The sequence below is a fragment of the Corvus kubaryi genome, unplaced genomic scaffold (assembly GCF_017639235.1).
Source record: "Corvus kubaryi isolate FWS band 111438036 unplaced genomic scaffold, C.kubaryi_AGA036_p1.0 split1-131, whole genome shotgun sequence".
NCBI lineage: Eukaryota > Metazoa > Chordata > Aves > Passeriformes > Corvidae > Corvus > Corvus kubaryi.
Window position 1 is genome coordinate 673,392 of NW_024582073.1, and position 13,928 is coordinate 687,319.

At 37.3% G+C, this 13,928-nt stretch overlaps 1 protein-coding gene across 8 annotated transcripts in view; it reads right to left on the reverse strand.

The window, feature by feature from the left end:
- The window catches only part of FAT1 (FAT atypical cadherin 1), a 108,376-nt gene that overhangs the window by 89,614 nt on the left and 4,834 nt on the right, over window positions 1-13,928 (reverse strand). For all 8 annotated transcript variants that reach the window (XR_006020605.1, XR_006020606.1, XM_042053748.1 and 5 more), the window contains exon 2: window positions 7,331-10,619. Coding sequence is in view for 6 of the 8 variants with exons in the window: in XM_042053748.1 (XP_041909682.1) it covers window positions 7,331-10,598 (3,268 nt within the window). In the remaining 2 variants the exon portion in view is untranslated. The remainder of the gene's footprint in view (window positions 1-7,330; window positions 10,620-13,928) is intronic.

The window sequence follows — 13,928 nt, forward strand, 5'->3', positions numbered from 1 at the left end:
GATACACACAAAAATACATCTCTCAAACTCAGAAAATGTTACTTTAATTCTTTCAGGAGCTTTGATTACACAGTATTCAAACAAATAGATCCTTGCCCTTTTACTATTTTCCAAAGACATAAATTTAACAGTGTGTATTCAAATGTCAGGTATTGACCTGAAATTCTGTTCAAGATGTCAGTGTGACAACTGACCAGCCAGCTCCAGAATCCAAGAATAATCTGCATAAGTCCCTTGATTAAGAAAAAATTCCTGTCTGCTGGCAAGAATGTCATTCAAACCTCCAGCATACATTAGAATTAGGTTTTCTCTTAATTGAAAACTGAAGTGTTGATGCAACCCCTCATTTAAATGATTAACCTTCCAAATTAACATTTACAAGCTTAAGAATTTAACTCTAACTTGGAGTTTACAGAACCTAGTAATCACTCTGGGGCGTTTTTTTTTTTTTTTGTTTTGGCTGTTTTGCACGTTGAGGGTTGTTCAGGCTATTTCTTGTTGCTGTTTTAGGTTTGGGTTTTGGTTTTTTGGTTTTTTTTTTAGTTTGGGTTGGTTTTGTGTTTTTTTTCCAAATTGCATCAGAATAATCTTACATTCTTAGTCATGTATGCCTCAGCTACTGAAGAAATTTAGCTGCTATAGCTATATGGGTAAATCATTAACTTCAGTACAATGTAATGTGGCAATACAGAATACAGTGGAGGAGGAAAAAAATTTACCCAAAAAGCTAATTAGATACCTGGGAAATTAGTCTGTGCTCTGAGCTTCACTCATGACTGTACCCAAGCTAGGTAGGGTAAAAATTTATTGTGCAAAAAGCTGCAGCCACTTAGTATTCTGCAGAAATAGAGAACCTCTTAATCTTCAAATGTAGTGCGAAGAACTACTGTGCTTTGCAGGAATAAAATGGTGTCAGAAGAACCCATTCTATGAGTGTCTTCTTCCGAGTTATCCCTCACTTTTACTGGTCAAAACACTCACAAAAGGAATTTTAACTGCAAAACCTATGCATGATACTGCATCTGTGGACAGAAGCCAAGCAGGAAATGCTATTGTCACAATGTCTGTAAACAAACCTAGTCTATGAGGTGAAGATACTCTAAGAATAACCATATTAAACCCACCTAGAATATTCTTTCCAAAGTATCAACATCACCTAATCAATTACAATTTTTAATTTAATGTTTAACAGCTTTCTTACAAAAGGATTTGCTCTACATATTTTTCTGTTCATAGTTTTCAGTGACTACAATCTGACAGATCTTCAAAGACTCAGAATAAACACTAAGCCAACATATAACATGGAACTTGTATAGTAGAAAAATGGAAACTATTTAAGAACTTCTTGGTGTCTTTTTTTTCCTTTTTTTCTTTTTTTTTTAAATTTAAACTGAGAAACTGAGGTTTTGCAAATCCTGATGTTTATATCCATGACTTATACAATACGGGTAACAAAGTATACACAACGAGCAACTACAAGATGCAGCATTCAATGAAAGAGCATGAAGAAAATCCTGGATTTTTAAGGATGCTCAACTACAATTAACTCAAAGCCAAATCATACTAATCCCAGTTTTGATTAAAAATGCCTCCCCTATCTCCAAGTATTTTACGACAGTATCTGTGCAACAAACAGACAGAAAACATTCTCAAGCACTGGAACTTGCGTACTGTTAAACTGCTTTGGTTTGTGCCAGCTACCACTTTTTCAAAGAGCAGGGGGTACAGTTAGGAGTGAACTGCAGGATCAGCATTCCCAACAGATGATCTGGGTACAGCCACACTTCCTAAAGGTATGAGAGTTGTTGGTACAGATTCAGGCCATTTGGTTTCTGTTCCAGAAAATAGTGCTGGTTTAACAACTATCCAGTGGGTACTTTTGTGTTCTGCTCCACTGATGATCATAGCATTTAAACTTTGCTAATGCCAGTCTTCAAAAAGGTCAAAATCCAAAGATCACTGAAGAAATGGAATCTGAAGCTATCCCTTATGTATAAATGTTAATCATATCCTGTTTTTAAATTAATGAATTTACATGAACACTAAAAAGCAATGTTAACATACTTATTACATGTCAGCCATGCTCTGTTCCTTTTATGGGTGTAATTCAGTACTTTGCTTTACACCGTTAAAATCCTATTCATTCACCTTAATGAATGTCTTCCCAGCTGGAAGTAGTTCTGGTAATATTAAAAATAGCATCCTGCAGCCACTAAGCTTTATTGATGCTATTTTATGCATACAACGATAGTGCAATAAAATTAATTCTCTTCCATATGCCCCAGCTAATTTTTTTAAATTGCTCCTTTAATATTCTTTACCAAAACAAATCATTTTTCCTTATCACAGTAGCAAGGTTACACTTGAAAGTGACATGGCTTCAAGGGAAGACTATACAAAAAAGATAAGCGTGTGAATGTTACAAACCACGTGTGACTTGAAAACTCCCCAAACAGAAAATAACCAGAGACTGGGAAAGTATTAGAAGAAAGTATCATCTCTGTGGCCTGCCTATGCTACTGGAGACAGCATCTCAGGCTAGACATATCTTTGTTTTAATAAACCACAGTCATACACCTTTTTAAGTCAGCAAATTAGTTTAATCACCTTAAACTTTGTTCGTATCGTTAAAGCAGAATTACTGTTATTCTATAACCCTTATGGCCTAATAACTCTAATTAAGGTTAATGAAAGAGCAGTAAGATTCCTGGTAACAAATAATTAAACACTGTGAACACAAGCAATAAGGCTATCATGTATGAGGTTCAGACTGTCACATCCTCCTTTACACCATTCTGGAACTAGGTTATGTACTGCGAAATACACTCAATTGCAGAAGTTTACAAAACACCTGCTGCTAGCCCTGCAAGTTTAACTAGTTTCTAAGCTTCTGGTAACAATCAGTTTATAAAATTCACTGTGGCTTGAAATCTTACTGTGCAGGGCCTACATGTAAGACCCAACATCCGCATGTGTAAGGATTGTAAATGCAACCACTCAACTGGTTAGTTACAACAGACACTGTGGAAGTCATTACTTAAACCTTCCTTCATTTCTGAACATCACTTTCCAGGATGGGCTCCCATCTTCCCTACACATTTCACTGAGACCATGGCATCTACACACCCAGAGTCTGCTGGTTCCCTTAGCTATCTAAGTTTTGAGCGCTAGAAAGAAAAGCAAAACTATAAGAAAACAACCTTGAAACAAGATAAAAACAGCTCTCAATAATAAGCTAGAAGTCCTGATATCGCAAAGAAAAGAGCAATCTGCTTGGCAAAAATTCTTTGGAGAAGGCCAGATAACTGCTACAAGTTTTTCTCAGTCTCATTTTTACAGCTGAAAATCGGTGCGGACATTTGCTCACCACATGCTGGTGCTCTCACGATAAGTGTCCCATCCAGCCCTGTATGTGACACTGTTCACCTGCCTATAGAACTGGAAGAAGTACTCAAGAGTTCTTCCCAACACCATTTTTACAAACTAGAGCTTCCATCTTTCAACTAACCTTTGAGAAGTGCAAATACTCAATGGAAATGCTCCATCCTTGTATTTGAAAACCAAAAACTAAAGAGGAAGACATTCTCCTTTCTCCCTCCTTGCCCGCTGGTATGAAAACTGGAAGAAGGAAGTTTCAGTATTGCCTTGGTCCCACAAAGCTTCTGCTTTATGTTCCCCTCTAGCAATTGCTTCTGTAATTCTTTAGAGCTTTTCTAAATTGAAGTAGCAGCATCGCATTGACATGATTTATCTCACTTTTACTGCTCAGTGCTAATGGGATTTAGAAGGCGCATGGGTTTTTCTTGTGCACACTGGGATCTGCATCAACACAATGCCTTTTATTATTAATACACACCAATGTGCTCAACTCCTTATCAAATTCTTTGAGAAAATATTTTACTGCTGCTTTAGCAGGCAATTTATATAGCCAATTGGTCACCTCAATTTACAGCCTTCAATTCTGCTCACATATAAAAAGCTATCTTAAATTCCAAATTCTCCTGAACACATACCTAAAGGACAAACGTTGCTTATACTTTGTTGAAACTTTGTTTTGCTGTATAAATTCAGAGCACAAAAATCTCATTTTAGCATTTTTCCTCTCATACTGCTATAATATCCCAAAGTCTCCATTTATCATGCAATTTGAATTTTATTTCTTTGCAATAACAGTCACAATGCACTGTTGTACTTCTGAATCATATATTGAGCGATGACCTCTGATCTCTCTCCCTTACCCACTTGGGTTCCAGTTAACAATTTATGAGCTGAAGATAGCATGAGACTGCACCTCAAAATAATCTCATTAGTATCATTTATTTTCTTTAGTCATACTTTCAATCTCTATAACTTCCTCAGGAAATGGGTTTCATGACTTTATTATGCTTCATGTGAAAAATACTTCCCTTTAGCTTAGGAAAAAGACTTCCTTTAAAACCTGTTAACTGTGTGTGCCCTATTTCTTGCATTGAAAAAAACAGCGATATAGGTGCTACAGAAACTATTGCAATTTTCTAGAATTCTATCATCTTGTTCTTCTCCTTTTCTGACCATTATTGCCTTTTCAGGCTTAAGAACACTAAGAAAGCTAAAATATGACTGACTACCAAATTCACCCCTAACGTACCTTTTTTCTGTGTCTACTTGAAAAGCATCAGAGCAGTCAGGGAAATAAGTAATCAAAGCAGCTCCTGAGTTTGGATATACTGGTGTTTAGTGCACCCTGTTAAGAGATTCACTTCTAATGGTTTGGACACAACTGCAGATAACAGAACCTATGAAAACCCACTGACCTAAACCAAAGGTAAGTCTTGGAAAACAAAACTCAAGACATAGTGGCAAAGATATATTAAATTCCCTGGTGAAAATACCAGAACTACAGGTACAAATATCAAACACTTAATACCATTTCCTACCTTTTGAACTGTAAAATTAAAACAAACTTAACATGGAAAAGACTACCCAAAAGTCAACAAAAATCAATGCATGGAACTAGCTATTTGATGCTTCTATCATCATCTAGTCTACCTGCAAATGTGATTATTGTCCTTAATTTCTTATAAGCAAGGGATAAAAGAATTCCTCTGAGCCACTTAATAGTTAAGTGTTGACTCAAAGTAAGTTCTTAAATCTGATTTATCCATCTTTGAACTGACAGTGCAGTATGATGCTCTTCAAAGACTGCTGGATGAGACATAGCTCAGGGGTAAAGTCAGAAGAACCTTTCAGCAAGCTGAAAAAGTTAGCAAGTTGCTTGACAGATCTTTCACAAAGTCTTCAATGTACTTTGTTGGCTGATAATCAGTCTGCTCCCTGTATCAAGGCCAGTCTATTTTGAAAAACATGACAAATATTCAGACACTGCAGTATAAAGAGTGCCCTCAAGAACAATTCTGATGGCTTTTTACCAAAATAAAAAGTGTCAATCCAAATTTTAAGCTACATTGTCAAGTTTGTACATACTCAGTGTCCTTTCCTGAGTTCCTTAAGATCACCATTTGATGGAAAAAACACATCAACCAAACTGAAATAAACACTTTCTTTCCCACACCCGTGTCATAAGTGGAATTCATTCAATAAGATTAAAACTAGCAACCCCTCTTTACCACCACCCCATTCCCACCAAATCCCTCTACTTTCATCCCTGAAGAACTGCAAACACTAGATACCAGATATGAATACAGACAATGCCTCTGCCCTGCCTTGAAAATACAGAGCCACTGTTCTGGACAATATTATTAAATAGAATCTGGCTTTGCCCCAGGCTGGGCCAACTTTGTAAACCCAGCTGATAAAAAGCAACTTACTTAAACTCACACCAATTCGTCAGTCAAGTAAACTAGCTTTATGCCAAAAGACTAGAGAGGCAACACATGCAGACAACTAATTGTGCCATGGTAGTACCATCACAAAAACACACATACCTGTCCACATACCCATAAACAGGTTCATTCTCACTTACTGGTATCTATCACTCAGATGATAAATTGCCAAACACAGACTCATTCTGTAGGACAACTAGAGACACTTCTAAAATACCATAACGCAGTGAACTTTAATGTACTTATGTCAAAAGAAAGGCATAATGATACACAAATTAATACTTTGCACACAAAGCAAATGGCCGAAAGTGAAACTACAAGGTCTTGGAAAGAAAGTATTCAATCCTCCGCTTTTAGAAAATCTGTTACAGCATCTTAACTATGTGCTTTGTTAAAAGCAAAGCTAAGGGAAGCATTGTTACATTTCAACCTGTAGAGTTAGTTCTTTAGCCACAAACCACATAATTTAATAACTGACTTTCTATAGAAGAAAAAATAAGTCAGGAACAGTTTGTTCACCTAAACCCTAAAGGGTAAAGTGGCTTCATGAATCTCTATTATCCACATTCAATATTTTGGGTATCATATAGAACACACAGAACGACTACTGGATGAATCAGACATCACTCCCATCTTTTATTCTTAGTTTCAAGTTTTTTCTTTAAGAAATCGATCACATATGTCATCATTTACCTACATGTAACCTGTAGACAAATTCTGCACAAGCTTCCTCCTCAATTTATTTCAAGATGCTTAGATAATTGCAAAGTATCAATGCTCTATCTTTATCAAAGAAATAAATAGATAGCTACACAAACATCCAACCAAAATTTTAGAAGTCAGCACTAGAATTTTACTGAAAATAAGATTATGTTTCTTCTGAACACATGACACTGGAAAAATTTTCACATTGCTCATCAGTGTATGCATTATTAATGAAATAAGGCAACAGTTCAGTCTGTTTGATTCATAGGAGGTTTTTCTAAGGCTACATCAGTGCATTCTTTGGCAGAAGCCTTTCAATGAAGAAGGCGCTGCTTACTGACTTCTAGGTGGGCACCTGTAGACTCTGAAAGTAACTAACAAAACCAGCATGTATGGCAATACCACAGCCACTCATACCTCCAGTAAAAGGAGCAAAAGATATGTCACTTAAAACTGAAAAGTATAACAGTTCCACTGTCCACAAGACAGCATGTGTGTGTGTTCACATGAGGCAGACCTCTGTTTTATATCAAGAGTATTACTTTTTCTGGGTGGCATAGCTTTTAAGACTTAAGCATGGCTTTAGGTAGGCTGGATGGAAGTGGGAATATTAGAGAGAAATTACTTATCAAATGTATAAAAATAATTTCACTAAAGTAGCAGACACAACAATACACATTGTTGGTGACATCTTCTTGTCCTAATAAAAACACCTACATCAGCTGTGACAATGCTGCTTCTCTTACCTCTTTCTTGGCATTTGATTTTATTTAGTATAAAAAAATAACAGAAAGCCACCTTACCTTTTTCTTCGTCTATTCGAAAAACTCCTATACCCGATCCATCTCTGATGGAATATCTGATCTCCCCATCTCGTCCTGCATCTTCATCATAAGCAGATACTGTCATTACTGAGGAGCCAACAGGAGCATCTTCTTTTATAAAGCCTTTATCCACGAATATGGAGAACTGTGGGGGGTGCAAGTTTTCATTCACATCAACTATCTCAACCTCAACGTAACACGTAGAGGACAATGAAATGGGTTTTCCTTTGTCCTTGGCCCGCACAGTCAAGTTATAAAGTTGTTTCTTTTCATAATCTAGTCTTTGTACAATACGTATTGCTCCACTTAGTTTGTCAACATCAAAGGTGCCATCTCCACTGTCCAAAAGACTGTACCGCACTTGACTTGACTGGCCTAAATCAGGATCATAGGCTTCTAACCACGTAATAATAGTTCCCTCAGGAAGATCTTCTCGAATTTTCACATGATAATTAGAAGGAATAAACTTGGGAGGATTGTCATTGACATCTTCTACAGCCACTTTCAAAATAACGGTTGAAAATAATTGAGGTTCTTCAGTAGGTTGGTCCCTAGCCTCAATTTTCAACAAATAGACGTGCTGTTCCTCCCGATCCAGGACCCCTACAACTTTCACAACTCCTGTCACAGAATTAATAGTAAACTTGTCTGTATCTGTAAGAAGAGAGTATTTGACTTCTCCATTAGCCCCCAAATCTTTATCAGTAGCTCCAATTTGAATTATTTCACTGTTGGGCTCTTTGTTTTCACTTACTTCAACAAAATAACTGTCCTGGAGGAACTCTGGTGGGTTGTCATTAGCATCCAAAATTTTTATATCTAAAAGGGCCCAGGCAGACTTCTGTGGTATTCCAAGATCATAGACAGTGATATTGAGGGTATATTTATCTTTTAGTTCTCGGTCAAGGGGAGATAAAATTTTCAGCACTCCACTTTCCATATCAACAATGAAACTACTGTCTTCATTACCTGCAGAAATAACATACACCAGCTTTCCATTGAAGCCAGTATCAACATCAGTAGCATTCATGGATATTATGCTGGAGCCCACAGGTTGGTCTTCTTTTATCTCAATGCTACTGGGGAGAGTACTTCTAAACTGAGGTGCATGCAGATTCATAGAGTGAGTATCAAAGAAAACATCCTCAACTTCTCCACGATTGTGCAACTTATTTGCTTGTAAGAGTTTCTCTGCAAGCATTTTGGCAACACCAGTTTCTTCACATGGCAAGTTGACTGGTTTGCGACTGTTAGCTACAGTTATGTTGATATACAATGGTTTTGCAAAGTTCTCTCCATCTGTAGCTGTAATTTTCAAACTGTAAAAAGACATTTTAGCACCTATGCCATCTATTAGTGACTGTTTGAGAGAAAGGACTCCAGAATTTGGGTTTAGGCTAAATAAATCCAGTTCATTTCCAGATTCAATTTGGTATCTTACCAACTGGAGCTCATCAGCATCAATAGCAGATACAGTTGTTATTTGTTCTCCAACACCAAGATCCCTGGGGATTATTCCCTCACAATTTATTTTCTCAAACAGAGGTATGTTGTCATTCAAGTTATTTAAAGTAATAGTAACAGGAACTTCAACTTCTCGACGATATGGTATACCCCAATCAGAGGCTCGAATCCTTAAATTGTAAACCCTTGGCATCAATTCATAATCCAAGTCTTCTGAGGTACTAATAATCCCACTGAAATGGTTAATCACAAATGGCAAAGGATTTAGGTTTGCAATGCTGTAGGTCACATAACCATTTTCCCCTTCATCAGGGTCTTTTGCACTTACTGTCATGACACTTGTACCTATTGGCACATTTTCATCAAAGGAGGCTTTATAGGATGTCTGAGTAAATTCAGGAGGATTGCTATTCATGCCCAGTACCTTAATTAATACTTTTGCAGAAGCTCTTCTGTCACTTGTCACAACTTCAAGTTCAAAATGGGATGCATACTGTGCTTTTATGGGTTCTAACGTGGTAATAAGACCAGTGTGAGGGTTTAAATTGAATTTTACTTTTCCTGGTGTGTTTTTAAATACATATTTTAAATGTGGGTAACTAGGTACAGCTTTCACCATTATCACAGGTGTGTTTGGAGGGGCAAATTCACTTACTTCAGCTCTGTATATATCTTTTTCAAATCTGACAGGACCAGACTTAAACTGTGGTGATGTCACATGAACAACTTTTACAGAAGAAAATTGTGGGGGATTCCCTTTATCTTTAGCTTGCAGGGTAAGGTTGTATCCAAAAGGGTGACTCTCCCAGTCGACCGGACCAATGGCTTTTATTCTGTATTCTCCGCCACCTGGAACAGACCTCACTGTTTTGAACTGTTGAAGTGCATCTCCTGCAACAATATTTAATGATGCTATTTCCCCATTTGAACCCTGGTCATTGTCCTCTACAGTTACAACTGCATACGTTGGATCTGTGTCTGATCCTGATGGAGTCAATGGAACAGCTGTAATAACAGGGGCATGTTCATTCGCTTGCTCTACATGAACAGTTAGTTTTGCCATACTGCTTATGCCACTGCTACCATACAGCTTCAGCCCACGGTCCACTGCAAGAATTTCCATCTCATAACGCTTAGTGTCCGAGTAGTCAAGCCTACCAGTTAGAACTACCACTCCACTAGTCGGATGTATAGCAAACACATCTGTTCTTTCTTTAAAGCTATAGTAGAACTCTCCGTTTGTTCCTATATCTGCATCTGTTGCACTGACTCTTGCGATGCTGGTCCTTATTGCTGTGTTTTCAGGCAAAGAAACACTGTAAGATGTTGGTGAAAACAAAGGCCGCAAGTCATTTATATCCAGAACCTGTATCCTGACCTTCGTGCGCGTTTCAGCATTTGTATTTTTTTCAACTGCTTTAACGGTTAGCATATAATGGTCTTTCACCTCTCTGTTAAGGATAGCTGTGTTTCCTCCCTTGGTCCGTATTCTCAAAAAGCAAAAGTTTCCAAGAACATACTCTTCAGCTTTGAACAAGTTCTCACTGTCACCAGAAATAATTTTGTATCTTAAGTCCCACAGTGGATTTGTAATGTAAATGCCCATTTTCACTGGATGCCCAACGTAAGTCTTGGCTGCAGAGTTCTCATACACAGTGGCATTATATTGTACTTGTGTAAATTGCATTGATGGAGCATGATGTGGCCTTTGATTTCCTTCACAGTTTCCAAAATGCTGCACCAGCAGCATCAGCAGCAACAGCATAGTCAAGTATCTTCCCATGGCAGCAATTACAAAGAAACCCTGAAACAAGAAAGAGATGTGGTAAGACTTACGACTGTTCAAATGTTTATCAAATAAACACTGATGCTTAGCTCAGAATTAACAGTTAAGAAAACTGTAAGTTACACATCTAGAGTATAGCCTTTTCTTGCAGAAAGCTTCAAAATTATTGCAGTAATAGAAACACAGATTAAAAAAAGCCAAGAATCCATTACATCAAAAGCCTAGGAATTACTAATGCAACACGAGGGGAACACAGAGTTAAGCTCAAATGAACAACCCCATGAAGCAACATGCTAGAAGAAACATGCCAATGTCTGCTGTAAGCAAACAAACTAGGTCTGAACTTATCTGGAGTAGTGAACACTCACTCCAGTTCTCTACTTCATACATGACATTGACTTCTAGTAAAATATTCTCCTCTGTCATTTCATTTAGACTGTAAAATGGCTGATGTCCAACTATGTGGAAGTAAACTGCAAGAGGTGGCTTGATATTACTATGAATTCTTTAAAGTATCCTATGTGCACCTGTTCCAAGAATTATAAATATTATAAACAGAGGATAATTCTTATTGTATTCCTTCCAGCTCTGACTACACTTGTAAGACTAGTGCTTATCATTAAAAAAAAAAACAAACTATCAAGCACCACTAAGTTGTAAAGCCCATAAAGAATGAGACTTATTCCTTTATTCCCCTCTCAGAACAGATCTGAAACAAATTAGCATCAAGAGCTCTGAGAACTATCAAAATAACTGGAGGAACATTTCAGTCAAGTTTCTCCAACACACTCCAGAAATGACAAGGAAAGAGCCTGGAACAGCAAGACAGACATAGAGGCACACCCTCACTGGCTTTGCCTTTTGTCAAAAGGAAAGAAGTCAGTGTAGCATTTTCACTACCTAAATCTAGGCAAGACTGCAGTAGGAAGAAAGGCAGAAACCTCAGGAACAAGACATCTGGAATCACCTTCTTCATTGGGGTTTACAGCGACAGTCTTTACTTCCCCAAGTCTCACAGGATAATAAACCAAAGCTTCAGAAGGCTCCCTCAACAAGCCCAAGCTTTCAACAAGATCTTGGGGGCAAAATTTCTTTCCAGCAAGTAGAAAGCAATCTAACATTGTCTTGATTACTTTGATTAAGTAGTACACATTCATTTCTTTCTCCTTTCCCTACTTATCCTCAAATTTTTTCCCTTACCTCTCCTTCTGAGTTTTCTTTCCTGGCCAATCTGCTATACAAATCATACTAATTACTAACTGTGTCCTTCTTTCATTGTTCCTGACCTTTTTTCCCCACATTTTAGCCCTAGTTTGCCCATATCCTATTCTTTGGCTGTAAACCACTCCTAAGTGCCTATCTTCATGCTAGTTCTGTCCACCTCTGCTAAAATAATATCACATCATGTTGTCTCCTTCCTCCACTCGCATTTTCTCTTACAGTGATTTCTCCCGTCCCTACTTCCTACCTGCTCAGGTAGGTATGTGAAAGATCACAATGGCTGACATTCTGTGGACTGACTCTGCCCACTAGCAAATATTAGAGCAAATTAATCTACTTGTGTCAACAGTTCACTTCAAAACCTCAGAAGAAGGAATTCTGTCACAGACATTACAAGCTCAATGATTTTAACAGGAATTTAAGACTCAGATGCACACAAACTATAGGAAGTATTGCAGAGAAGTAATGAAAAGGAGTATCCTTTTGGAAGGAGAAAAAGAAAAGTGTGCCTGTCTTCCAAATCTAGCATTTAAGTTGCACAATTAAAGCTATAAATACAGCAAACAAAAAGTGAATAAGCAAATAATAAAAAGCTTTAAAGCTCTTCAAAGTAAGTCACTAGCTGGAACCAATACTTACAAGGTCTTAACACTGGATGAAGAAAAGGTTGGGAGGGCAAATGAATGAGGTCAGAACAGTCACCGTTTCAAAGGGTTAACAGTATTATTCCTCCCCTATCTACTTTTCTTCCTAGGCTATGATATGTCCTGGGAATACAGAGACACTTGAGTCTCCAGGGCTTCATGCCCTAGCATACTGCCAAGTCAACAAATATTTGCTTAAAACCAAAAAAACAAACAAAGACTCCCACACACAACCAAATTTCTGCAATAAATAATTGATATCAGTACTTCCAAAACTCTGAAATTTTCGAGATGCCACCAGACTGGCCTAAAAGGCAATATTAAGAAGATTGCTTAAAACACCATTTCTAAGCAATCAGCAAACCCAGCTTCTTCTCCATCTTGATGGAATTTTGGAAGCCACCTATTACCAAAATCTATTTAATGATCAAATTTTATGGTGATCTGATCAGATGCTTCCCTCTTTTCTCCCTCAGTTACACTAGGATTTTTATTAATTTATACTGAAGTCCAAAACCTAGCTTTACTTCTGATGCCGTAGCATCAGAGTGCTAACTCACTACCTAGGCTTATGTGAGGCAACAGGCTATTTGAAGTGGTAGATTTATAATATAAAACATTGTATCTGTATCTTTTATCATTTGCTTCTCACATCTCAGGCACCTTAGACAGGACATGTACCACACTAAGATGTACTAAACTACATTAAGATATGCAAACTTCTCATTAATATTCAAAGTTGAACACATGTGAATGTTTTACTATTACTGTAAACGTTTTTCTGTGCCATAACGCCTTGAGCACTTTTTGCTGCTCTTCTGTAATAACTTCAAGTCTGCTCAGAACCAGCAACAGGCAGCCCATTACAAACAATAACGTAACCACCAGTAAGAGAATCCATTCCTCAGCAGTAACCCGTAAGACTTGCTGAGTCACAATCAAGAACGTAAAAGCACCTCTCAGCTGAACAGTTAACCCCGCCAGATAAAAACAAGTTAGCAATTTATTTTACACAACACTATTTCCATCTTGTCATAATTTACATATAGCTACTAGAAACTAAAAAATGTTGACTAGGATTATCCGAAAATCAACACAGTGTAATCTTGGAAAATATCTAAAATATTAAGCAATTCCAGTTACAAAGACAGTTAGCTACTTAAGAGAAAGTACGGAAGTATTAAGATAAACTGATAATGTGTTACATGTAAACTCAGATGGCTCATTAAAGTGTGCCAGAATGACCGAATTTCAGAAGCATTTTAGCCAAAGGCTACACTTGGTACTCCTAAATTTGTATTAGCTTTGGAATATGACCAGTTTAGAATTTTCTGTATTTATGCTCAATGCATAAGGCAACCTTTGCTTAACAAAACATCATAGCCCTAAATTTATAAGAAGTGCACACCATATTATGCTGAAAAGCTACTTTCAAACAAACTTTGATTTCCTATCTGGAAAT